Source organism: Manacus candei, unplaced genomic scaffold (genome assembly GCF_025592945.1).
Source record: "Manacus candei isolate 608988 ecotype Guabito, Panama unplaced genomic scaffold, ASM2559294v1 h1tg000028l, whole genome shotgun sequence".
Classification (NCBI taxonomy): Eukaryota; Metazoa; Chordata; class Aves; order Passeriformes; family Pipridae; genus Manacus; species Manacus candei.
In genome coordinates this window covers 13126741-13153752 of record NW_026138076.1, presented here as the reverse complement: position 1 = coordinate 13153752, position 27012 = coordinate 13126741, and the positions used below count along the sequence as shown (strand labels likewise).

Sequence of the window (27012 nt, the reverse complement as noted above, 5' to 3'; positions counted from 1 at the left end):
GGGCCCTGCCTACATTTTTCTATCATCCCTCCTCTTTTGCTTACTACTGAATGCTTGCTGGATTAATATTGTATTTCTTCAATTCCTTCTCAACACAGTATGTGACCTCTGAGGTAGATGGTCCTGGGAAAAGGCTCCATCCATGCTTTCTAGCTGTTTTCTTTTTGTTTAAAGTGGATTATAATTGGTCTTGAGGGAGAAGACTCGGTTTTAAGAATTGTTTGATTTTAGACATTTTGCTACCAGACATGCTTATTTTGATTTTAGGGTTTTTGTTATTCCTATTTTTAAAATAGTGCATTTGGAATACACATCGTAAACACATAATTCTCATATGCTGGCATTATTCTGTTTTTTTATGAAAAATTAATTTTAGTTTTAAAATTGTTGTAGCAGGAAACCCATCAAACCCATGGTTGTAAATTGTTAACTGTTTTAGGCAGGTTTTATCCCATTAAATACCCACCTTGTTGATTTTTTTGTTGTTCTAGTTTCTCAGTCAGAAATCATAGAATGTTGTGTGTTCAAAGGGACTTTAAAGATCATCTAATTCCAACCCCTGACAGGTGCCTATAACACATGCTATATACAAAATATTAATGGTGTACAAGCCACAAGATGGAGATCAGAGAGTTGATAATGTGTTATGGACTCACCTGCTGTCAGTATTGTAGCAAACATGCCCATTTTATGCCCAAGGTGGGAGAGCAGTGGATATGATGTCCTTGATTCCCATTGAAAAATGACTGAAGGTCAAAGCTTCTGGTGTGACCTCTACTGTCAGACCTAACAGGAGTGTAGGGACAAACACTGAACAGAGGTTTGCCTGGGAGCCTGAGTGAGACCTGATGAAGGAATACACTCTACCACTGTTATCTCTGCTTATTCTTATTTTTTAAATTTAGCTTTCTGTGTATCACTGATAATTCTGAAATTACTTGAATGGAAAACATGGGGCTAGAGTTTAGCTGAAGGCCGGGCCCTGCCTTGCTATCGCAGAGTTTTGATAGGGTGAGATCACAAAGACAAGATCAAATGAGAAATTGTGTTTGGAAGTCTTTGCCAACAAGTTTTTGGATATAGAAGTACCACAAGAGGAGGAAAAATGAAAATTAAGGTACATCTGGAAATAGATCACATAATATAATCACATTTTCTCACATAGTTATACTTTTTGATATTTCATATTGCACTGAAAAGAACTTAATTTGTTTGTAATGAACAAAATGTGGACATGGAGCTCTCACTATGGCAGACTCTGTCATAGCCTAATTATTTTTTTTTTGTCTGTCATTTCTTTATGTAGGTGGAAAATGTTCGGTTACTTGATCGTTTATCTTCAAGGAAAGCTGTTCTGGGAACCTTGTATTTAACAGCTACCCATGTCATATTTGTGGAGAATGGTTCTGAAACCCGTAAAGAAACCTGGGTATGAATTTTTGTCTTTTCAGTTATCTTTAAGTGCATGGCACTTTATTGATGGTAATTTGAAAACTACTTGCAAAACAGTTTAGACATAGTAAATGAGTTCATATGGATGCTTTTGTAACTTCAGGGCACATGAAGTTCCAGCCTAGTAAATTCTGAAAATTTTCAATGGATTCTGGATATTGCAGTACAATAAGAGGAGTAGAAGGGCCTTCTCTATATGAATACCACATGTATTTGAATGAGGAGCAGCTGCTGTAAACTCCAATATTGTTCTTATCATCCAGGAAGAACTGAAGAGAAATGCCTTGAGTATGAACTACTACCTTGGCTCTATCAGCTCTTGCCTCCCTCACTGACTGCTTGTGCTGAATTAGTAATTTTCTTGTTTCAATATTTTAATTTTTTTTATAATGTAGTGTTTTGAATTAACTATTTTGACGGATTGATAACATATGTTGCATGTTGTCATGGTTTAACCACAAGCCATTAACCAAGCCCCACGTAGCCACTTGGTCACTTCCCCACCAGCAGGACTGGGGAGAGACTTGGAAGGGTAAAAGCTATAAAACTTTTGGGCTGAGATGAGGACAGTTTAATAGATAAAGTAAAAGCCTCACACACAAGCAAAGCAAAACAAGGAATTAATTCACTGCTTGCCATGGGCGGGCAGGTGTTCAGCCATTCCCAGGAGAGCAGGGCCCCATCACACGTAACAGGTACTTGGGAAGACAAATGCCCTCACTCCAAACAACCCCCTTCCTCCTTCTTCCCCCCACTTTATATGCATGAGTATGATGTTATATGGTATAGAATATCCCTTTGGTCAGTTGGGGGCAGCTGTCCTGGCTGTGTCCCCTCCCAGTTTCACATGCGTCCTCAGCTTTCTTGCCAGCATTGCAGTATGAGAAGCAGAAAAGGCCTTGATTCCATGGAAGCAATAACAAAAATATCTCTATATTATCAACCCTATGTTCAGCACAATTCCAAAACACAGCCCCATAACAGCCACTGTGAAAGAAATTAACTGTACCCCAGCCAAAGCCATCACACATGTACCTATATAGGTACAAATATTTCTCCAGTGCCGTATCATTTGAGAGTCTTTCATATGGCTTAATTATGCATCCTGTGTCCATTTTTGTACTAATTAAATCCATCCTTTTCTGGTCCCACTATTCCTCACCTGATTTTTATTGTAATGTTTCATCTCATCTGACGCAGCATGTACAATTATATCATCATTACCATTCTACCCATGAGAAGGCCCAATATTTTAGCCATATCTAAGTGGTGCTGGTTCATCTTTTCACTGTGCAAATAGATGAAAAGTGCTCTTTCTCTGACAACCACTAGCTTACACTAAAGCAAGCAAACAAAAAGCTTTGGATAACATGAGCAGGCTGATATTTGAGCAGCTGAAACACTCCAGAAGCGCTTCTTTGTCTGCAGGTGATGTATCAAGCACTGCTTGAGCCTGAAGGTGGAGATTGAAACCAAACTACAGGAGGAGAAGTGTAGGGGGTTTTGTGAAACAGTGGTGGAAGCCACTGTGCCTGCCCTGGCACATCATTATAAATAATTATTTTTCTTCTTAAAGATTTGATTGGCATAACAATTTTCAATTCCTTTACAGGTTCTCCACAGCCAAATTTCCTCTATTGAGAAGCAGGCCACCACTGCCACTGGTTGCCCATTGCTGATCCGCTGCAAGAACTTCCAGGTCATCCAGCTGGTCATCCCTCAGGAACGAGACTGCCATGACATTTACATATCTCTGATCCGTCTGGCACGGCCAGGTATGGGAAGGAAATGGCACAAAAAGTAATCCTCATCCTGAAGAGGGAGAATATAATGGAAGAAATGTATCTGTGTGTCTTTGTCCTTTGCAGGTTAAGAAAAAACCTTTATTAGAGGTGTGTTATAAAAGAAATATTAAAATAATCACTTATGGAGCAATGAAGAAAGCACAATATAACAAGTAGTTTGTTCCATAAAATATGACATGAGCTTCATTTAAAATAATACTCTATGGACCATAAAATATATTATAATGCTATTTTACATGCAGCTGTTGTTTGCTGGATGCCTTGTGTAAGTGTGAATTTAAGAAAATACTCTAAATCCAGGGAACTTTTGTGCCCCTGCTGTGACAAAAACTTTACAATATATTTAATGGTCATGTCAAGATTTGAATTTTGACTTTCTGTGCTGTGCATAAATTTCTTAAAATCAGTGAAAGGTTTTGCAGCAAGTAGTTGATTTATTCCACCAGCCTGCCCATGTTTTTGTCTAATATTATCTACATTTTGAATGTACCCTGATTGAATTTCTGAATTCAGTTCAAGATCCTTTTGAAACCTTTCCTCTTTTCAGTGAAAATCCAAATGTTGCACCAAAGTCCAACATCTGATCGCCTACATTATAGCTCCTCTCTGCATTACACTCTCCTAAGAACCATCTGACAAGGGTTCTGGATTGTTTCTTTTTAAAATTATAACTGTAGAAATACAACACTGACTTTTGTCCCTTACTATTACTTTAATAGGATGCAAAGAAATTGTCTACCACACTGTACAAAGCTGAAAACACTGGCTTTAATTTTTATCTTGCTAGGAGAACACCAATTTCATCTACTGTATAGAGGGGGGAAAATTGCGTAGTCAGCCAGCACAACTACTGAACTATAAAGTACCTTCTATAATTAGGGTAGTAGGAGTAGTAGTAATGTACAACTGTAGCAGAAGTAACTTAGTAGGCTAGGTGATGCTGGTTCAAAGTAATCAGAAAAATTTTAAAACAACGAGACAGATCCAGTCAGTGGTTCTGCTGATATAGGTCTGGATTCATTCCATGGACCTCAGCTGCAAGCATGTGTTCATGCATGCTGGAAGGAATGCAGTTCTGGAATGCTCTTTCCCTGGAGGCTGAAGGAGGTGGGCGTGCTGCTGTGCACCGGAACGGGCAGACAGAAGGGTAGCTATGGACCCTGAATGCAAGTTCAGTGGCAAACTGCAATGGACAAGAAGGTTTGAGTAAAGAAGATGGAAAAACAGCACTGTAGAATTAGCTCTTTCAATAGTTCAACTGCATAGTAGTTTTTCTTCTCCAACAAACTATCCAGTCTTGATGTGAGGAAGGATAAAATTGTGCTTACTTACTCAAAATTAGAAGGCTCTGATTACAAGCTGAGCCATATGTGCCCTGACAGTTCTCAGCCATGTCATTTTGTCTGGGTGTGAAGCTGTACTTTCTTTAGGTAATACAGTTACTCAGCATTAGAAAGTACCCTTTGCTTCATGAGGAGAAAATGGGACTCAGGCTCTACTTTCCATTCTCTGCCTGTTCTTTTCATTCATTAAGCCATAGCGAAGCCTGAGTGAAGCCCATGTTGTGTACTGGCTTAACATGTTCTATGCCAGCTGATGTCCTAGTTATATTAAAGGTGAATTTTATGCTAGAATTTTATTTTTGCTAGAATTTTAATAAGATCAAGCTGTCAGCTGAATTTGGACTTTTTGCTTAATTAAGCCATTTTTTTAAAACAAACTGACTGTAAGACTTGTTACATGCTTATAGCAAAATAACTGTGAAAGATTAGGAAAGGTCCTATAAGTACTGGCAAAGGAGTGGTGACTGAGCTTTAAGGCACTGCTACTAATACTTGAACGTTTTTGATACCACCTATAGATACCATCATGTAATAATACTTGTAACATTGAGGCAGACTTCAGTTGTATGTAACCCAGATATATTTTAATAAGTGAATTTTTAAAGGTTTTCCATGTGCCTGTAAACAGCAGGTCCATCAGGAAGAAAATCCAGATGTTTCTGACAATGAAGCAGTGAAAACAAGAGCTCAGATTGCTACCAAAAGCACTTTAGTAAAAAGAGCTCAGATTAGATTTATGGATTATGCTAAAACTTTGTGTTAGCAGATGAGAAGTAAACCAGACTGTCTTCCTCATCTGTGCCATGCCACAAGTTTGAAATTAGAGAATACAGAAAGAGTTTAAATTGTTGGACAATTTGCAAATCATTCTTTTCTTTTTCCCTACTCAAGACTTTGTTGACTTTCTGTACAGTCCTAACATGAAGTTTTCTTTCCTTATGTTCATACTTTTGTGTATGTGCGTATACAACAAATTTAATGAAATTAAAAAAGGCAAAATAGAATTAAAAGTAAACCTTTAGAAGACATAGTCAAAATACAAGTAAAGACTTTCTATAGAAAAAGGTGGGAACCTTATTATTAATATGGGGGAGTATTATTTTTATACCTCTATATTCTGTACAGTACAGAACACTGTAGTGTTCTAAGACTGCTTATTAGCTATATATTATTAGAAAAAGAAAGTGTAGTATTTAAATTTACTGATCTCCCTAAAATTATATTGTAGAGCAAGTGTATCAGTGGAGAACTGTGAAATCATAGACTCAGCTTGTGATTTACTTTGCCTCAGTTCTAAAGTTAAAAACCTGTTGGTCAGAAAGCTTTAAGGAACTTAGAGCAACGGAATGAAACACACCCTTGTGACACAGTATCTTAAATATCAATGAAAATGTGAATTTCAAATTGTATGCTGAATAGTTACTCATGTCAGTAACAGCTGGCATTCAATGGCAGTGGTGTCTGGCTGCCCCTGGTCACCAGGATTAAGACACTCATTAGCATAAATACAGATATATTCCTAAAAAAAGTCAAAAACTCCAGCACCATCAAAGTTTCCTGTATGGTCCTTGATCGACAGAGACAGGTGGCATAGCTACTTAAACAATTTCATGGTCATGATAAAATGATTGACGCAGCATATGCTTTTTTTATGCTATTACGTCATCTGTATCTCGAATGCCTTTGCCAATAATTCAGGGACAGAATTTTGCACTCCGCAAAACTAAGATTTCATTGAATCTATTGGAAACCTTCCTAATTAGGAACAAAAACTACTGAGTTCATTTTTGTAAGATTGAGCTGCATAGTCCATTGTTCACATCTTATGTCTTTGCCACAGGATAGATGTTACATTAATAAAGGGAATTCTGAACTAGTAGACAGTAAATTCTTTTGCAGATCAAGTGCTTACTCTGGCACTGACTGCAGTTTTCTTTGGATGAAAGCGTTTCACTGACATTTTGTCTGTGCTGGGGGAGGCCTTCACAATTCTACTGAAGTTTAGCAGAACGGTATATTTGTAGTAGCACTTCTATTTCAACATATACAAATATCAAAAGAGCACAATACTTTCAAAGTTAACTTGACAGTAGATATAAACCAGGACATGTGCTTTTGTAAAACAAAGCATACTGCTTTAAAAGAAACTGCATCAAGGCCAACACCAAGTTCTGCTTTTGAAGTGTGATTTCTGGATAAGAAATCTGAAGCGGTTTACTGTTTTTGTTTGTTTGCTTGTTTTTTTCCCAGTGAAATATGAAGAGCTGTATTGCTTCTCATTCAATCCAAAATTAGATAAAGAAGAACGAGAACAAGGCTGGAAGCTTGTGGACCTCAATGAAGAATATAATCGGATGGGCGTTCCAAACAACTATTGGCAGATTTGTGATGTAAACAGAGACTACGGAGTGAGTCGTTGTGATTTTTCTGTTACAGAGGCTGTCTGTAAAACAAATCAGCAGCCTGACTGTGGACTACCATGGTGCTTAGTTGCAGGATCCCTTTGTGCTGAGTGCTGTACACACATGTCACAAGGTGCAGTTCTTTCACATAAAATGGCACACACTTTCACATAAAATGGCACATAGAGAATGAGAGAAAGGATATGTCTTTATTTAACAGATGTGAAAATGAAGCACAGAAAACAGTGTTTTAAATGTTAGAGTTTGGCTGCCTGGGAAGAAGTTTAAATCATTCCTAATGTTATATGTCTGAATAAGATTTTTCCTGACATGTAGGGCTATATAAAATTACTACACAGTCATTTCATGAAAAAAAATTGCTCAAAATAGTGAGGTTAGCAATATTTTTTCCTCACTGGCTATTCCCACACTCGTTTTGAATCCTGTGTGATTGAGTGTTTTCACAGTCATCTAGTAGGTCATATATCTTCCTAGCTGCCTGCTGTCCTGCCTCATTCAGTCTTGTACAACTGAAGATCCTAGAATGTTAATTAATTGTGAGAAATAATAACCAAAGGATTTTTGAAGGAAGTTTGTCCATGCACTGCATTGGCTCTGTTGCTGGAGCACATCCATGTTAAGGAAGGTCTGTGAAGTTCTCAGAGAAGACTGAATGTGCTGTCAGCATTTGTTTTTGTTAAAAGAAGTGGAAAAAAATGTTTGGCCTCTTCGAAGATAAAGTGTAGGGAAAATGGCATCATGAATAAAATCCAGTTCACCACAGCAGCATCTGTAACCACAAGCCATAACTTTCCTTTCTCCTTCATTACATATCTCTGTCTCAGAAAATAATTTTTTCCTGGGCATTCTAATTCCTTTAGTCATCTCAGAAAGTCACAGGGAGATACTGGATATCCTTTTGACCCCAGTCAGAATGTTACAGGCAGTACCAGGACAAGGAAGTTAAACTAGGGCCCCATGTGTGGTCCTACTTGTCTCCGGAGGGATTTCTGGGCTTTTTTTGCAGGCTCATAGGGTTCCTCTCAGAAGTGATAGGCATTGTCAGGGCTGCTTGCCTTTTGGTATCCTCATTTCACATGGTTTAATTTCTTTTCTCCAAGTCCCTATTTTTTATCCTTATTTTTTTAATTATTATTATCAGATTTGCTGGAAAATTTGGCTCTATAGTCGTCTCCCATTATAAAAGAGTGTTTGAGAACTTCACCCACACCCATCCTTACTCCCAAACTGTGCTACAGAGAAAACTGCAGTTGTAAATACAACCTTGCTGTACATAATGATAGATGTTTTCTGGTATGAATGTATGTTAAACCTGTATGTTCTCAACAAGGCATGAATCAACATTTGGAAATACAGCCCTTCAACCCTTCTCCTTCAGTTTTGCCATCTGTAAGTTATGATTAATACTTTCCAGCTTCAAAAGAATGTTTTGAGAAATGTCAGTGACGCATATACAATGATGATGGAACATTTCCCAAGATTTGAGTTCCTTGGTATTTTGTTTTTGCTGTGGAGATGGCTAATGTTACTTGTACTTTGTAGACCAAATAAGCAGTTTCCTTTCACAGGTCTGTGACTCCTATCCTACAGAAGTGTATGTACCAAAATCTGCAACTGCACACATCATAGTGGGGAGTTCTAAATTTCGGAGCCGAAGGCGTTTCCCAGCTCTTTCCTACTACTGCAAGGATAACAATGTAAGCACGAATTTGAAACTTTGAAGTGTTTGCTTATTTTGGCCTTGGTTTTGTAATTCTTCTAGTAAGGTTTTACAAGAAATCTGTGATTATTTAATTTTTAAAAATGATTACTGTAGCCTGGTTAGTGTGGTTAGTTCATTAATAGATATTAATAGGTATTTAATGCATTCATTTAAATCTAGCTGCATCACACAAAAAAAAGTGATCCCTGTATCATAAGAAAGTGGAGTAGTGCAAGAGGCCCTGAAACTTGGTTGGCAGAAGAATGAAGTAGCAGGCAGCTTAACAGGTGATTGGGAGGAGAACAGAGCAATTTTGGATCTCGTAGCCATAGACTGAGTTGAGGAGGTTAAAAACTATACTTGCAGCAATTAGAGAATCAGGAGTAGCTTTTCAAGAAAACATCTGTGAAGAGACCCAAAAAAGATGGATGAAAGAGCTATCAAGTGTTGGCTGAGCAGCATGTTGTGGGTTCGTTGAAGAGTCTCTCCTTGTCTGCAAGAGTGAGGAGTGCCATCTTCTCTGATTCATAACACATATTCTCAGGGTAAGCAAGGAACTGCCTCACTTGTCTGTAACCTTTTGAAAAAAATTTGAAAAATTTTTGAAAAAAAATTTGTGTTCCAGCCCCTTAGAGATTGGCTTGGCTCAACTATCATTACCTGTTAGGCTAATGGTGTCCCTTTTGTGCTGTCAGAGGATCTGTGTGACTCCAGTTTCAGTCCCAGACTGGCAACTGCATTGAGAGGTCTTTTGTAGTGCTGGGGGACAGGCAGGACCTCCCAAGAGACAGGGCTACTCTGAGATTACAGGGCACCTGTAGCTTTTGCCAGGCAGGATGGGAGGTAGAATGTAACAAGCACAAATCATAAGTTACAATCTCCACAGAAATCTTTTGGCCCCTATCATAGTTTAAGCCTCAGAAAGAAGGGGTAAGATGTTATTTTCACTTCTTCCTTACCCTGCATTTTATCAGAATATTGCTTCCCTAAAGATCTATGAATTTTACAACAAAAGTGGAGGATAGGAAGATACAATCTCTGCATAAATTGCATAATTTTTTTAACATTTCGTGAAGGCCAAATTTTTCAGAGTTAATCCCTTTGCATAATCAACTAGGTCCAAATATAGATATCTAGGATTCAAAACACTTGGACATTTCCAAGTATCAGTGAAAGAAAAGGTCTCAGGAGTCAGCTAGATTCCAATATATAGTGATTGGATGAGTTTCATGGTTTCAGCCTGAATGTTTTCCCTGTTATATTTGGAGTCCAGGTTAAGGTTCAAACTACAGGATCTGAAGTATTGTGTTTACTTGTGCATCCTTCATGGTTCAAAGAGCTGGGGAAAGCAGTGTTGAAGGAAATACCTCCTTGTGAGTTGGGAGGTTGCCATGAGTTGCCAGCTAATAGAGTAATGGACAGGGGAGGGAAAAGATTTATGATGCTCACAGCAGGTTAGGAAGTGGTGTGCTGTGTGCAGAGAGAGACAGGTACCACTTGTTCAGTCTTTCATATCCAGAACTTTCCCATAGCTCTTTTGTCCTGACAAAAGAGGTATAAGCATGTATTAAATTGCTGGAATTTACACTGATCAGGAGGCAAGACTGCATAACTAATAACCTGTTTGCAAAAGCTGTTAATAAAGTAGGAACAGGCTCTCACACAATTCAGGGTTTCTATCTTAAAGATCCATATTTTACTTACTAACTACTGACATTTCAAAGACGTGACTGAAAAAAGCATGTCCTTTCTCACAGTAATAAATAATCTGTAGGGCAGTCTGCATGGGACCTTCAGCAGGCAGATTCTGTTCATGCTTGTGTTCAGTGCTTAGAATGTGCATATATTAGCCCCTTGCCTTCTACAAATCTAGCTGCCCTCTCTCTGCCTAGCAAAAATAAAAGCCTCCCTGCTCACCTATTTCACATTTAGTTCCTTCCTTCCTGATTTCATCTGGAGGGGTCTGTGGAGAAGCTCTCTTGCCTCCTTCAATAGCCATGATTAATAAATGTACTCCAGGAGTCAGGCTGCCTGACCCACTTCTTATGCAGTAAAGTCTTTCTCCAGAGACAGTGCTAAAAATATATGACCATTAGTGATCTGGCTGCATGTTACATGTTTTTGTTTCCTTGACTCCTGGTGTCAGGCTGTTTAGTAAAGCAGGCACTGGTGTAAGTTGGGTGTAACCAGTATCATACCTGGTGTGAGTGACAGTGCAAAAGAACATATCTTTATGTTATATCTGTGTTCTTGTGATTGCAATTCTGTACTCATCCTCAAGATATCACCTTTCAGGAGTTATTCCACATTAGGCAAATACTATATTTAAAATAGCTCTAAAACTTGGATTCGAGACTAGACTTGGGCCAAAGGTGTTGTATTGTTTTAATATTTCCTTGCCTTTTTAAAAATAATGTATTTATTATCATGTAATTAATTTTACCATTCTGCCCTTCTCATAGAACTGTACATCTGTGCAAACAAATGGTTTTGTAAATGCTTCTGGATGCTAAATAATTTCTACTTAATAATAATGTTGGGTTTTTTGTTTGTCTGTTTTTCTGCAGGCCTCCATATGTAGAAGCAGCCAGCCTTTATCTGGCTTCAGTGCTCGGTGCCTTGAGGACGAACAGATGCTCCAGGCCATTAGAAAAGCAAATCCAGGAAGTGATTTCATATACGTTGTTGACACTCGGCCCAAAGTAAGTGTATTAGATTTCTTGCATATAGCAAGACTGAGTTGCACCTGTGTAGCTCCACAGATTGATCAGGGTTTATCAGGGGAATCTTAGCTAGGAACCTTGCCAGCATTGTTATCTTTAGGGGAATTTTTTACTTTACACTGAGCTTTTCTCTTTTTGTTCTTAGCAAAATGTTAAGATAGAGAAAAGTAAATAACTTCTAGTTGTAACTATTTACACACACATAGGAGCTATCTGTAACTATATTTCTGATGAGACTAGCAAAATCTAATTCCCATTATAAAATATTTTTACAGTTGTTCATAATGGGTCCTTCAACTGAACATTCCCAAGTGCTCTTCATATGCTGTCCCTCATTGCACTTGGTAATCTTCAAAACAAAAGATTTGGCCGTACAAGAAAGTTTTGTTTCCACTTCATTTAAATATACCAGGATGACCAAACGCAGAACTTTACTTGGGCCACTGTCTTTCCTCTATGTGATTCCAGAAGAAGCCCATACAAACTTACTGTTTATAGCTAAAACACATTAGTTCTATCCTCTTTATAAAAAGACACAATTTGGTTATTCTCCAAATTAAAGAAAATGCCAGGAAATCTTGCAAGTGGGGTCTGTTACCTTTTGAGGTTGTATCCTCATATTCACTGAGATTAATTGAGGACAGGCACCATTTAGAGAGCTTCACAACAACTACTTTAAGAGCAACAGATGGAATTTTGGTAGATGATGTGGAAAACTTGTTAGTAAATATTGTGGCAACTGCAAAGTTTGGCAACTGATAGTATTTAAAATAAATGAGTGTCAGAAAGCCCTGCAAATTTAACCTTATATTTATTTACTTTTAAAGAGGGCTATTTCAGATTTTCTTTTAAGAAAGGATTTCTGTGATAAAATTGCTCTGCTGCAGAAACAGTTAATAGTATTTATGTACTGAGGATTAGGTCAGTTAGAGGATAGCTGTTTTTTCTTTAGGATTTCAGGGGTTTGTGCTGGCTTGGACTCATGCGTACAGATCTTTCTTCCTGAAACTATAAGGCTATTGCAGAGAGAGATTGCTTCATTTTGTTTGTAAAAGAACACTGATGTCTACTTCAAAAGAGAAAGATTAGGATTCAGCAGATAATTTATATCTTTCTATCAAGTCACACTGAGAATTCTGTCCTTAATTGACATGCTGTTCACAGGCTGTATCTTTTTTTTTTAATTATTCATTGATAGTCAAAACATCAGCAGACTGCTGGTTGATAGACAAGCATGGGTGTTTTTGCCTGCACATTTCCCTGAACTGCATACTACAAGTTAAAAGAAGTTTTACCCAAGATTTAAATAAATCAAAAATGCTAGTGTTATGCTAGCATAACACTAAATTAAGTTCCTATCTTAGAGTGTGTTTCTTCTGTTCTTCTGCATGAAATTCATGCAATGTTTCAATTCCTAATGGTGGTCCACAAATGTAACTTTTTAGCTGTTTCCTCTGAAAGTTAAGATGTCAAGTTTGGTCCTTGGAAACCTATTTTGACATATGATGCAAAAAAGCTAGGCTTATTCATCTTGGTTGGAGGAAAGTTGGCATGCAGTGGCTCCAAATTAAAACAGAATATCAGGCCTATGTGTGTTTGGGGTGGAAGAGGTCAGAAAAAGAGACATTCTTGTGTATTCCGTGATGCCATTAGTCAAGTAGTGAAGTATATTATTGTGAGTTTCAGAAGTGACCACAGAAGCAGCAAATCAATAGTACTGCCTGCAATATTGGGAAATAAACCGGAAATGGAGTTATCGGCGTAGCCTCTTGTCCCTTAGGCAATGCCTAAAAGATACTTTGTTTCGATTTTTCATGAGCATTGGCTCTCACTGAAATGGAGATGAATCACTGAGTAGAACTGATGCCTCATGAAGTCTTTCCGAAAGCTTTATTAGTGCCCTCCAGTTTCAATGTGCCATATCCTTTGTTACTTATTTCTGAAGTATTTCCTGGGCAGAAGCTGTTAGTTGTGCTTGGAGGCATGGAGGTCCTGCCATTTGGACTGCTTTGTCACTCCTGGAGCCTTCATATTTCTTGGGAAGTTCAAAGGCTCCCCAGCCTTACAGCATGGATTTCATAGAAGAGCAGGGACTTTATGCAAAAAGACAATTTCTTTCTATTGCACAGTGACATTTTGCTATAGGAAATTTAAAAAAGTAGATGGAGTAATGAAGTGAAAGTACTTACTTCATTTCTATCAGCATGAGTTGTCAGCCCAAAGATCAATATTTGGCATAAGGAGCTTTTCTTTTCCACCCAAGGATCTCAAAAGGGGAGTGGGGCAGGGAGGAATAAGCATTAAAACACCCTTAATTTTATGATGGGGAGAACTGAATTAAAGAAGTGTTTTATGACTTTTCCATGTCAGGAAACAAGTAACAGATTTAAAGACAAAACTTAAGCTTCCAGCTGAATGTATTTTTTTGCTGAAGCACAGCAACTTATTTGATAGCACCACATTACCAATGAACATATCTGTGGTAATTTTGTCAATTCAAATAATTTGTGATCTTGCACAAGTCAAGCCAAGATATTATAAAATGAGGAAAAACTACTCCAACTCTCTCTTCATTATTCCAAGCATCTGTCAACTTTTGGATGATCTGAGTAGTAAAACACTGTAACTTCGGCAACATTAGTGTGCACATGCTATGAAACAGTGGCATGGCAGATGAGACACTGCCACCTGCTGGGTTTATTCTGATAGTAAACATGATGCTGCTCTAATATGAAATCAAAATAGGCTTTTAAAACCAAATTAAAACTTTCATGCTCTTGCAGAGGAACCCTACCTAAGCTATGTTTTTTGTGTTTAACCTCACTAAAGAAGTTCACTCAAAAGCTGTGAAATCGGGATATCAGAGACTCAGCAACCCAGCACCCTGCAATAGCCTGGAAACAGATCCCTGATTCACAACCCGTTGTGTTGACATTGTGATAAATGCTTGCCTGACTTAAATCACTCTGATTTATTGCTGTAGACCACAAGCTTTGTTTTGAAAAGAAATTGCTACTGGTTTTCATCCAGTTTTCCATATGTTTTTCAGCTCAATGCTATGGCAAACAGAGCAGCAGGGAAGGGATATGAAAATGAAGACAACTACTCCAACATCAAGTTTCAATTCATAGGCATTGAGAACATCCATGTTATGAGAAATAGTTTGCAGAAAATGCTTGAAGGTAATACTCTTTTTCATTGGAAACTAGAGGAAAGAATTGATCCTTCTGTCAAACAAATCAGGGTAACTGCTCTGAAATCAGCAGCAGTGAAAACAGGTATGAAAAGAAATCTTTGCCTGTTGCAGCTGCATGCAGCTGCTACTGGGACTTGGGCAATGGAGCATCATGGCAACTAGTGGTGATTTCCTAATTTTACAAACATTTTGTTTCATGGCTGAAATCCAAATTACTTAAGTGACAAAATTCATTTGACTTCAATGCACCTTACTGCTACTATATTTTTTTTTTTTAAATTTACACTTCGATGGTAAAATGAGAAAAATCACTTACAGCTGACTTTGAGGCTAGTGGAAAATACAGGATTTTTATTTTAAAGCTTAGAAAAACTATGGTTTGATTTTGCATGTGTAGAAGGCAGTCATGCATTTTAGACTGTGAATTTTAATAGATGCTTATTCATGCTCTGTATAGAACATGACACATCAGGGCTATTCATGAAATTCACAGTCAATGGGCATAACCATTCAGCACCTTCATAATCCCATCCAAATTAATAATAATTGCTTAGCAGTATGTAAACCAGCACATCTGTTCTTCTGTTTCATATTTGGAGTGCATGACTGTTTAGAGGTCATCTGGGAAAAGAGTAAGGATAAATAAGCCATCCTTGACCCTCAATGGCTTGTTGATTTTTAACAAGCAAATTGTAAATAGTGCTCACTCCAGTGTCTCAGTATTTCCTTCATGTACATCATCAACAACCATCAACTCCTAGATCAGCCTGATTTAGCTATTCTTGACCTGATGCTCTGTCCATGCTCTTTTTTTCTTCATCTGTCTCCCATCAACTATATGCAAATGCAAATTGGAGATCTAAGAAGGGTTTAAATTTTTCATGACAGAAAAGCTGTGCTCTAGTTTAAAATAAGAGCATTTTATGAAAACCAGCATTAAAATGTGATGCAGATAAAATGGTCAGTCTCTTCATGACATATTTTTACTTAATTCCTTGGTCTAAGGGTCTCAGGTAGGAAAACAGAAGGATTTTTAGTTCACTAGGAAGTCTTGTTTGGCTAGGAGAGAGGCTGGGTCAATGAACAAGTCCCTTTATTTGTTCACATGAAGACCATCAAAGATAAAATAGTAAACAATCAGCCTGGCTGCATGGGGCAGTACTGTGTATACTTTTTGAGCCAAAAGTTCATGAGACTGGTCCATGGCCAAGACTTACATGTAGCAAGATAATTTCTAATGCATTTAACACTTCAGGCTACTTGGGGAGCATAAATTCTTAGCATCTATTTTCAAATGAGTTTATGCTCAAAACATTTGCTTTTCTCCTAAGTTTTATATTTGCTATGTTGAAATCTCATATTTAGCAACTTGACTGATAAGATTAGAAACAGGAGTGAAGGGTGGAGGATCTTCACATGACAGACTGCAGATATATATGATTTATTCAATATATGATTTTAAAGAACTTCAATGCTGATAACATTAGAACAAAATTTATTATTCAGTTTTCCATTGGAAAATGCACTTATATTAGGACTGTGTTCATTTCAATGATGTTTCTTTAGGAAAAAGCTGAAGAAATTAATTTATACTTATAAAAATGTCAATATTTTCTTTCAGTAGGTAAAAAAAAATATTGTTTTCAGCTTTATGATTTTACTGACTATTCTACCAATTTTATCTTAACTTTAACATGTATTTATCCTCATATAATGTTAATTTTTGGCAAATTATATCAGCATTATAAAACAATTCAATTTTTAGGATAAAATTTTTTTCAGAATATGCAAAAAATGTTGAGATTAGACTGTAATCTGGAAGTAAACTGCATTTCCTTTTGGAAAAAGAAGGTTTTACTTTTTTCTCTACTGCCTCATATTGCTTAATATAGTATGGATTTTTTTTTCTTTTAAAGAGAGGTATATGTGAAGATCCTTGGGACAATTTTGATTCTATGCACAACCTCCTTGAAATCATTTTTAATATTAGAAGGACATGTTACAGAAGGAGTTTTCTCGTAAAGATTCAAGGGCTGAGTGAGGCTGCTATTTGGCATTTGTGATGGGATGGGCTGTGCCTCACATCCAGGGGCCAGCCAAGACTTGACCTCCATTTGTTGTGCATTGAGGTGCTGACCCCACATGCTCCCTCTCTGTAAAGAGTAAATGTGAGCTTCTCCTGCCCTCATACCAGGAGCAGTTGTTGCTGATGTAGGAGCAGCCCTCTGATCCTTGGACTTCAGTGACAGATCAGCCAGTAAGAATGCCTGAGAGTTTGGCTCACAGCAATTATTCCTTCCTCTACTTATGGCCTTCCTGCCAGAAATGAGACAACTGGTCCAGCATCCCCCTGTGGTACTTTTGCTGGTGGAAGAGACAGTTTCCAACATGTGTCCTGTTTCCTCCTCTCCTCCTGCAAAATGGGCACACCACTGGATTTCTCAGAGCTCTCCCCAAGGGCTCTTGATTTTCCTGTGCCTACACCATGGATACACCAGGCCTTATTTCTCAGATTTTGGTACCTTTTCTTCTGGATGGAAATGCCTTTTCCCCTTAGGATAAGCGTCATAATTGAATTCATAATCAAACTCAGTATTGAAGGTCCAGATCTGTTGCCAAAATCATGTGAAATATACAGTGTATGCCTTTAGGACACTCTGAACTTTGCTCAGTGAAGTGGTCAGTAAATATTTACTCTAATTGGGCAGCGGGAAGGAGCAAAGCACTGTTTCAGCCTTACCTTGGGCTTTTGTAAACAAAGACAGCAGCTTCAGCCAGAATTCAGCCACTAAGTGGTCATGCTTCCATCTGCACAGCAGCATTAATCATATGAAAAGCTGTTTGCTTTCAGTGCTGCTATCTTTGCATCTTTATAAATATCCTTCAAAAATTATTTTTAAAATAACCATCTGGAAAAGGTCTTACATACAAACATTGTAAGACTTTGTATGGATACATTAGGCCATTTTATTTTTTAATTAAATGGAGTTAGGACAGTCCAATAGCCCAGATATGGTATAATATCTGACTTTGGCTTATAAAATTAAATTTCAATTACAACGAAGGAAACTAAAATTATCCCAGTGGCCATAAATAACTGAGTCTTTTAAGATTTCTGAACCACAAGAGACCTACTAAGACATTAGTTATTGACAGATCATACATTAACGTGGTAAAACCCATGCCATTTTTCACTGTATTCTGAAAATGAATTTCACCGGCTAATATTTTTTCCTTAAAAGCAGTATGACACTACATGGATCAAAAGAAAGGTATAGTCTATTTATGAGGTGAATTTAGTATCTCACTGCACCAAATTTCATTGAGTATTTGTTTGCTGCTGGGCTGAGGTATTTGATTTAGATTCCGATTGCTCTTTTTTTCTTCTAATGCCTCAAACTTTCTAATATTAAAAGTTAGACACTTGGATACAGCCAAACCTAAACTTAAAGTAAAAACTGAGAGATTATAATTTTTTCCTTCAAACATGGCATAGAATTTGGAAGGTTTTCAGGAAAATATTTTCCTTGATGAATTATGGCTTGTCCTCACCATCGGAATACTTACTCTAAGTGAAGCTTTAGTAAGCTTTCATTCTGGGATGGAGAAGTGTAGAGTGAATTGCTTTAATTCAACCACCATCATCTGTGGTGATGTTGGGAGTAGAAGGCAGTGGCTGTCTGCCTGTCTGCCATAGAAATCATGTGTTTTCTGTTTCCAAGCCCTCGTTATTAAATACACAAGCCCCTCCCAGGAGTTTGAAAACTTCACTCCAAACACAATTTTGGAAAATCTGTGCTTCACAGAAGGATGCATTTGGTAAACTGTTTGCAATAGACTTTATGACAGCTTCTCTTTTTAACTTAAATCAACATACTGGGTGAAATTTGACCAAGCCCTGTTTCTTAAATATATGTGCTTTTTCAATGGTGAGGTTTGACTGTGAATTAGTCATTCTTTTGAAAAGATGCATGTTTTACACAGGAGATGTCTGAAGAAGAGATAATTCTGAGGCTGAACAGTCAGTGATGCTTAAGGGACTTTAATTACTGTACGTTTAAAATGTAGCTTATTTTGCAGTTTGTGAGCTGAAATCACCTTCAATGAGCGACTTTCTATGGGGCCTAGAAAATTCTGGCTGGCTGAAGCATATCAAAGCCATTATGGATGCTGGCATTTTTATTGCAAAGGTAAAGTGTGTAAAATGAGATCAGAACTTGCAGTAACCAGACACAGAAAGTGAGGACCAAATTCGCTGCTTGTGGGTAACTTCTATCTCTTCAGTGATGTTATACCTGAAAATAGCCCATCTTGCAATGCTTCATGTATGAGGAGAGATGTTTCTTAGATGCTGTTGTGTGGACCTTTTGCTGATGTGATTAAAAAAACTTATGTCCTTTTGTACTAAAGCCTCTACTAGCCCTTAACTTGTTATGCCCGGCATTTGAATGTCCTTACTTTACTCCCCAGCAGCGATTGTTACAGTTCCTCTCCCTATTTCCCCTGCCTCCTCCACTGGTTTCTGGACATTATCTTTGTTGAAGGTTTCTGGTATTATATAAAATTAACTAATGTGTTATCCCCTCTGAGTTATCAGGCAACCAACTAAATTCACCTCCTGGACCAATTCCTGTATATTGCCATGGCCAAACTCTCTAGCAGTTTCTACTCTTATATAATTGAGAAATATTCCAGAAAACAGTTGTTGGCTTTAATAAGAAATTATTTCTCCTAATCCCACCCAAAGTAATGCACATATTTGTCATTTACCAACAGTAGCTTTAATTTTATTACTTCCTTCCTTGTGCTCTGTCTTTTACTGCTATTTTTGAGATTACTATTACAATTTCTTATAGGGCATTTTATTCAAATGATGTGCTACATACAACTGTATGATACAACTGTATGATGTGCTACATACAACCATATAGATAAAACTTCATGGATTTCCCTTCTCACTAACTGCTTGTTCCTCTTGCTCTACTACCTTTCATTAGCTAATAGAAATCAGGTCTTTAGTTTTGCCAACTTTTCCCCAGTGGCTAGTCTTAAAATTCTGTCAAAAAATGTTATCCTTTATTGATAAGCTTGTTAGCCTTGTGCCTCCTCGGACATGCATTTTGAACCATTCTTATTCATACAGTTCCCAGTTCTTAGTTCTTGGTCCTCTGCCCACAGGGCTTCTATTTTAGTAGAATTAACTTGTCTCTTGAGATAAACATAGAAAATTTATTATTATTCCTCATTCCCTATTAAGCCCAAACTTAACTTAAATGTTTATTTTTCTAAGCAGTGTCTTTCCTAACCTATTTTATTTTCTACTTCCTAAATTTAGTTCTCTTTGGAAATGACAAAGGCCAAAACCTTTAGAACTAAAAAAAACCCCAACAACCAACCCTCAAGTTCTAAAAATAGTGCAACACCAGACTGGAGAACTTAGTATCATCTCTTCTTTATGTGTTTATGTATAAAATGGGATCCTCTCTCACCAGTTTTTACATTGAAGATACTGATAAAATCTTGCTTATTAGATATGGAAGTTTACCACTACCACAGGTTTCCCCACAAATCTTTGCAGTATGTCATCAGTGCAATGCAGTGTACTGTAATAACATCCAGGCTAGTGCTGGCATTGGAAGCAAAAATTGCCCTTATTGACATTACCATCAAGATGAGAAACTAAGAGCCATATTTTAAGTATGGCAATTCTGTTACTGGTATGTGAGTTAGAGCATTAACTCCATCTGAATCTGCTGTAGGTACTTGTCCACTCTGACAGATTGATGTATTTAATTGAAACAAATCCCACATCCTCCTATAGTGGGACTTAAACGGGTGATGCTCCACCACCATATTGCACAGGATGGGATGAATTAAGACTTTTCAAATAAAAGGAATAACATGCAACATTATTCAAGAATTCTGTCACAGAATAAAAAATTAACCAAGTTTCCCAGTTCCCATATTAATACTCTATGGTGCTACCTCACTGTTCCCCTCTTACCATTGTCTTCCTCCCTGCTTGTGAAATTTCTGACTTTTTCTGTGTCCTTAGGCTGTGGCTGAGGAAGGTGTGAGTGTACTTGTTCACTGCTCTGATGGCTGGGATAGGACAGCCCAGGTTTGCTCTGTAGCAAGCCTTCTATTGGATCCATATTACAGAACTATGAAGGGATTCATGGTAAGCAGGTTCTTTTACAGAGTAAATAAAGTAATATGGCATCACTTAAGATTAATATCTTTTAATGGGAAATAAACTTTCCTTAAATATACCTTTTTTTTTTTTTTAAGTAGGAAGGCAGGTTTCTATCCGTCCACATTAAAGTCTTCCAATTTCTGTATGAAGTGTTATCAAAGGTGGGGATCAGTTGGGCACCTTTTTGGTTTTTTCCTAACTTAGACCAAGAAACTTTCTCGCAGTCCAAGGAGCTTTTGTGCAAGCAAGAATTTGTATTCATTTGCAGTAAACATTATAAATTTGAGTGTCAGAAGTGTGTGTTTTCTAGGCATTAGATTGCAATGAGCAGCTATGTTGGAAAATCTGTTCCTTTCCCATGTATATCAGCAGTGGTAAAGCATCTAGGAATGCTTATCAAGTTACTGGTCACATGTTAAAAAGATGTTTGAGACATTTATAAGTTCTTTTTAGAAAGTGAGGAAGCAAGCTAATTGAAGTTGTGCTGAAATACTGGCATCCTATTTGCACCCATGAAGAGTGCTGCTTTCCCTGAGCTTGCAGCAGTGCTCATCACTCATTGTTTTTCTGCTAATTCTGAAAATTATTTAGGATTCTAATACTGCTTGCTTACATCATTCTTACTTGTCACTGCTTATTCTAAGAATTAATTGGGATTCCAATGCTGCTTGTTTACACCACTCTTCTGCCTGTTTCAACATGTGTCGACTCTACTCCACAACACTGAACACAATATTCTCATTTTAGGTGTTAATTGAAAAAGATTGGGTTTCCTTTGGTCACAAATTTAACCACAGGTAAGGTGGTGGTAAGGTTTTCATATATGTGTGTGTGTGTGTGTGTGTGTTTACGTTGTCAGTATCTGCTGCCACTCCAGTTTTACTTCTTTGCTGCCTTACAAAGCATATCAACAGAATGCCCTCAGGAAACTGCCATACCTTTTTCTCCTGCTATATAATTTATCTGTCTACAAAAGTCAAAGGGAAATATTTTTGTATCAATCTTTTCTTGTATCTGCACTCCAAAACCACTATTGGGAATCCCGAGTGCTGGTCTTGCAGTTGCTGTGAGCACTGAGAGGTCCATGTGAGTGAAAAGTAGCATGTAAGTGGCTTGCAAAATCCCTTTGGACTCCAGCAGATCTTTCAGTAGTGCCAAGGCTCCTCACATAAGTCCCTGTTCAGCAAAGTCTACATCTTCCAAGACAGTACTTAATCTTAGGCATGCCTGTGAGTTATCTCTTACATAAAACATACTCTTCCTATTACACTCTGTTCTAACAAAACCAGCAGAATTTGCTCAGAAACGTCAGGCAAAGTGAAGTGGAAAGTAATTTATTTGGGCAAGTTATTTTGAACATCCATCCAATGTAAGTGCTGTATTGTTTGAAGACTTTATATATTTAAACATGGATAAATATTCACATTTTCTTTCTTTTTTGAATTTCCTTTTAGTTTCTGTAAAAATAAAAAGTGCAATTTTTATATTGGGGTTTAATTACATTATATAGCTTGATTTGAATATAAATTTGTTATAGTTTCAAAAAACACAATAAAGCTTTCAGGAAATCTGTGCAGCTCCATACCACCTGTGAAATTCCAGCAGGAATTACTTCATTTAACATGATACTGTCAGTTGTCTATGATTATCAGTGTTAAAAGGTATTATGAAATGCAGGTAGCTTTGGTTTGCTGTGCAGTGTTGCTATATTTTCTTGGATAATAATATCAGAAGTTTCAAGTTTAGATGTTTAAGGAATTCCACTCTGTTGGCATGTATATATATATACGTATATACATAAATACACACACATGACAAGAATAATAATTGATTGAAAATGCTTCTTCCTATTATGTAGACTTATATTTTTTGCTTCTATGTGTTTTATATTTTGAGGCTCCTTTTCTTCATTGCAAGTGGTTCCAAGAGGTATTTTTATGGATAGAAAATTTGATGTTCACTTGACAGTTACAGCATGTAAACATTTCCCACCTTCTAAAAATTTCACCAAGAGAGGGCAGCTTTAACCTGTTTTCTGCCGAGGTTATTCTGTACCTCTCCTGCTGTTTTCTGGTTTGGGGAATGGTCTGCTATTAAGAGACTGTCTTAAGATACACTTTTGTCATTAAGTCGTAGTAGTCATTCTTACGATGACATATTACTGTGGTATAACTTCATATTAATAGCATTAAAGCATGGCTATGCAGCAGTCAGCTGTTTGTAGGGGGAAGGTAACAAGATACCCATAAAAGGCTTTTTTTGTTTGTAATCCTGCCTTCATTCTACTCCATGATTCTTGCATCTTTTTTGTAAGTAAAAAAATATACTAGTAGTTGAGATTTTAGAAATGAATGCCTATGATGTAAGCTGCACACTAGAAGTGAGGGGTTTGTTTTCATTAGTGTTAATTCAGTTTTCCTACAAGAATTCAGGTTTTAATTAAATGTATCTTGTCTTATTTCAGGTATGGCAATTTAGATGGCGATCCAAAGGAGATATCACCTGTTATTGACCAGTTCATTGAATGTGTTTGGCAATTAATGGAACAGTTTCCTTGTGCCTTTGAATTCAATGAGAGATTCCTCATCCACATACAGCATCATATCTATTCTTGCCAGTTTGGGAATTTCCTGTGTAACAGCCAGAAGGAGAGACGAGAGCTGAAGTATGAAAGTAGCATATTATGCATTTGATTTCTTTAGTAGCATATTTACATATGGGGTCTGTGGCTGGTGATGTATTGAGGAGTCAGACATTAACCTGCAGTCTGACTCCAGTCTGACATTAACATCCAGTCAGCATGTGTGTGTTTTCATAAGGCGTAGGGTGCCTGTTGTCTTCTGGCAACACAGATTAATACCACAAAAAGTTGATCCTCTGCAGTGTAGCTCTGCTGGGAGTGTAATCCGTGGTGTGCGTGATAGGGATTAGTGAAAACAGACAAGAGCATTAGTCCTTCAGCCATGTGGGCCTACCTTTACTGCAGCACTAACAACATACAAGGCAAGCTGTCCCTGTAGCTCTAATATAAGATGATACTAACTCTAGTTAAGTTCTCAGTTCAAGAGTTACTGCTCTTCTGTGTTTTAACCTGTCTTTGGATCTCAAGTCAGGCCATTTAGTTTTGTTCTCTCAGGTACTTCCTCATGAACAGCCTTTTTGTCTGATAGCCCTCCCTAGGACTGAGTCAGCAAACTATCCGTCTGCTACCCGGCCCCAAAGCAATTATGAATTAATCTTCCTGCCCTTAGGCCCAAACAGAGACAGCATCATCATTCCCTGATGTTTGTATCCATTTCCTGGGGCCCTGGGTCCTCAATACAGGATGATATCCATCACTTTTCTCGTGTACCCTGATCATGTCAGCAGTAGCAATGAGACAAAGGTGGCAATTACTGCTGGCTGCTGCCATTTGGTCCCTTTCACTGCTTATGTGCAGAGTAGCCACACTGCCACAGTCCATTTAAAATCAAAACCTTCACAGATCATCATATCCCAAGACCCAATTCCATAAGAAATTGCAGTTCAGTGGGGTAGGAGTGCTTTTAAATGTGGGCATTCTTTTGGTGCAGAGATCAGCCTGAAAGCTTACTTTATGCAAGTGATCCTCTTCACCTTGCAAAGGAACCAGTCTCTCCACCTTTTCTCTCCAGCTGCTCTCGCTTCATGGGAAATGGGTTGGATTTTGCCTTTCGTAATCAACAAGGGAATATGGGTCTCTGTTTCTCTATACTTCTTACTTAAGTCTGATTTTGGTAAGGAAGCTAATTGTAAATGGGGAGTACAGAGGACTAGAATGCTCCATCTAAGCTTTAGCTATTCCTGAACTGTAGCAGACACTTTAATATATTTTTATCTTTTTTTCAGAATCCAAGAACGAACATATTCATTATGGGCTCACTTGTGGAAAAATCGTGCTGATTACCTGAATCCTTTATACAGGTCAGACCACAGTCAAAACCAAGGGACCCTGCACCCACAGATAGCTCCATGCAACTTCTTGTACAAGTAGGTACTATCACTTGCTACAGAAAATTGTAGGATGCGTTAGTACAGAACAGAGTGACTTCATATACAAGTATTTCTCATTCTGTAAGAGAGTAAATTCAATCTCAGATACAATGTGTTTGCTCCTTGTGTGCTCATAGTCAGCAAACACCTCTGCATGATTCCACAACAGAGTATTAGTCTGAAAAGAAGCTTAAGATTAAAGCTATATTGATAGTTGTGTGTCCTAATTTCATGGTTACTCACTTCTTCCACTGAGATATGCCTCTTTCAATTCTGTTCTTGTCTGTGATTTCTAAATTTATAATTGCTTTAACTTCTTCCATCCCAAGATTTTTTGATGTTTATTTGGATCAATTGGTGTCAAAAATAAAAAGAATCTTTTCAAGAAAAGATTGCTAAAAGATTGCTAAAATGAGTGTTTAGTAAAACAAAAAGGATACTTTCCCCATGTTGATGTTATACCTCAAAGTAAGTTTTACTTGATATTTTTTAAAAAATGTAACAAAATATCATCCTTTTTGAAACATTACTATTGACATTCTGACTTAGTTGTGCCATTAATCTTAACACATTTAAGGAGAACTTTAATAAAAATTCATGAAAATTGTGATTTAAGTAAAACTGATCAGTTTGTTTTCCAGTTGCAAGTAATAGCACCTGTTAAAAACTCAATAAAAATCCTAAATTACAGAAATTTAATTCTTTCATGTCTACTATACCAGACTTAAAAACAATTTAAAAATAGTCATTAATCGTATTCTTTGGGAGAGTGGGATTTATAAAAGAAGTACTGATACAACAGATCCTCCAATGGATGAGTAATCCTGTTGATTTTAATGGAATTACTTGGGTGCGTAAAGATTTCCAAGCAGGAGCTATCAGATGATAAACTTAAGGGGGAATGTGATTAAATAGTATACCACTGAGATAGGAATAATAAGCCACCAATGAGCACGCACGTGCTCCAAAAATATCTGTCAGCTACTTGGCTAGACAGCTGCAGCTGATGGCAGGGCTCAGCTACTTAACCTGTCTGCTGAACTGGTTACACTCAGTCTGGCTGTGGCCATAGTGTCAGGAAGGCAGAAGACAGAAGAGCCCTAGAGTAAGCTAGAGTCCTTTCCTCCTGAAAATGAAAAATCAACTTAACTGTTTAACTAAAGGTTTGTCAAGTAATTTCACAGAACAGGAAGAGAAATTGCCAATGTATATAATTGCTTCATCCATAGGCAGTTTAAAATGTCAGTTTAAATTGTAAGAGAACAGAACACCATACTGGTTTTTACTCATGATTTTTAACCCTTTTTTACAGTGGACCCCCCTCCCATTAACTATCTACACCTCCCCGCCCCCCCAGCCCCAGACAAAAACAAGCATACAGAATCTCAAAGTTGACTTCATGAGAAGTTAAACAATTGAGAACTAGGAATATGAAAAACTGTCTTTACCCTTGGCTGTTTTATAAGTACCATTGCGCTGGAGCGCATAGTGTAGAACAACAAAATAATACAAAAAAACCCCCACAAAATTTTGCATTCAGCTATGTGATCTAAGTCAAAGCTACATTCATCTTTCTTTTCATTACATATCAAAATTGGTTCAAGGTGCTTATGTCCACAGAGTTGCACCTTCAGGACAGAGCAAATGCAAATGAACAATGAACCTTGCCAAATACTCTATGAATTTATGTGTATGCACTCTAATGTCACAAAAGCCATGGATGGATCATTTAGAACAATGTCTGGAGAAAAAAAAAAAAAAGAAAAAAAGAGTGTGCATTTATGTCTCATGATGCTACCTCACTAAAAGAAAATTCCTGACATTCCCATTAATTCCAGGTTCTGGAGTGGTATGTACAACCGCTTTGAAAAGGGGCTGCATCCTCGACAGTCAGTTACTGATTATCTGATGGCAGTGAAGGAAGAAACTCAGCAGCTGGAAGAAGAGCTGGAGGTCTTAGGAGAGGTAATAAACACTTGAGCTTGATACCCCAGACTTGGTAACTGATGATAAATGAAACCCAAGTCCATATGCTGCGGAGTCACCTACACACTAATCCTTTTCTGGAATGAGGATGTTCACATGTCATCTTTGTTTTCAGATAAATTGTCATGAATGTTTTGCATTAAGACATAGAAGTGGTCTTTTATTCTTTAAGGAT

At 37.5% G+C, this 27012-nt stretch overlaps 1 protein-coding gene across 1 annotated transcript in view; it reads left to right on the top strand.

Moving 5' to 3' along the window:
- Positions 1-27012, top strand: part of MTMR7 (myotubularin related protein 7) — a 40541-nt gene that overhangs the window by 12905 nt on the left and 624 nt on the right. The window contains exons 2-13 of the mRNA XM_051790326.1: positions 1307-1429; positions 3065-3227; positions 6851-7008; positions 8592-8720; positions 11293-11427; positions 14498-14630; positions 18725-18834; positions 20700-20825; positions 21588-21637; positions 23305-23505; positions 24708-24848; positions 26690-26816. Of these exons, the coding sequence (XP_051646286.1) occupies positions 1307-1429; positions 3065-3227; positions 6851-7008; positions 8592-8720; positions 11293-11427; positions 14498-14630; positions 18725-18834; positions 20700-20825; positions 21588-21637; positions 23305-23505; positions 24708-24848; positions 26690-26816 (1596 nt within the window). The remainder of the gene's footprint in view (positions 1-1306; positions 1430-3064; positions 3228-6850; positions 7009-8591; positions 8721-11292; positions 11428-14497; positions 14631-18724; positions 18835-20699; positions 20826-21587; positions 21638-23304; positions 23506-24707; positions 24849-26689; positions 26817-27012) is intronic.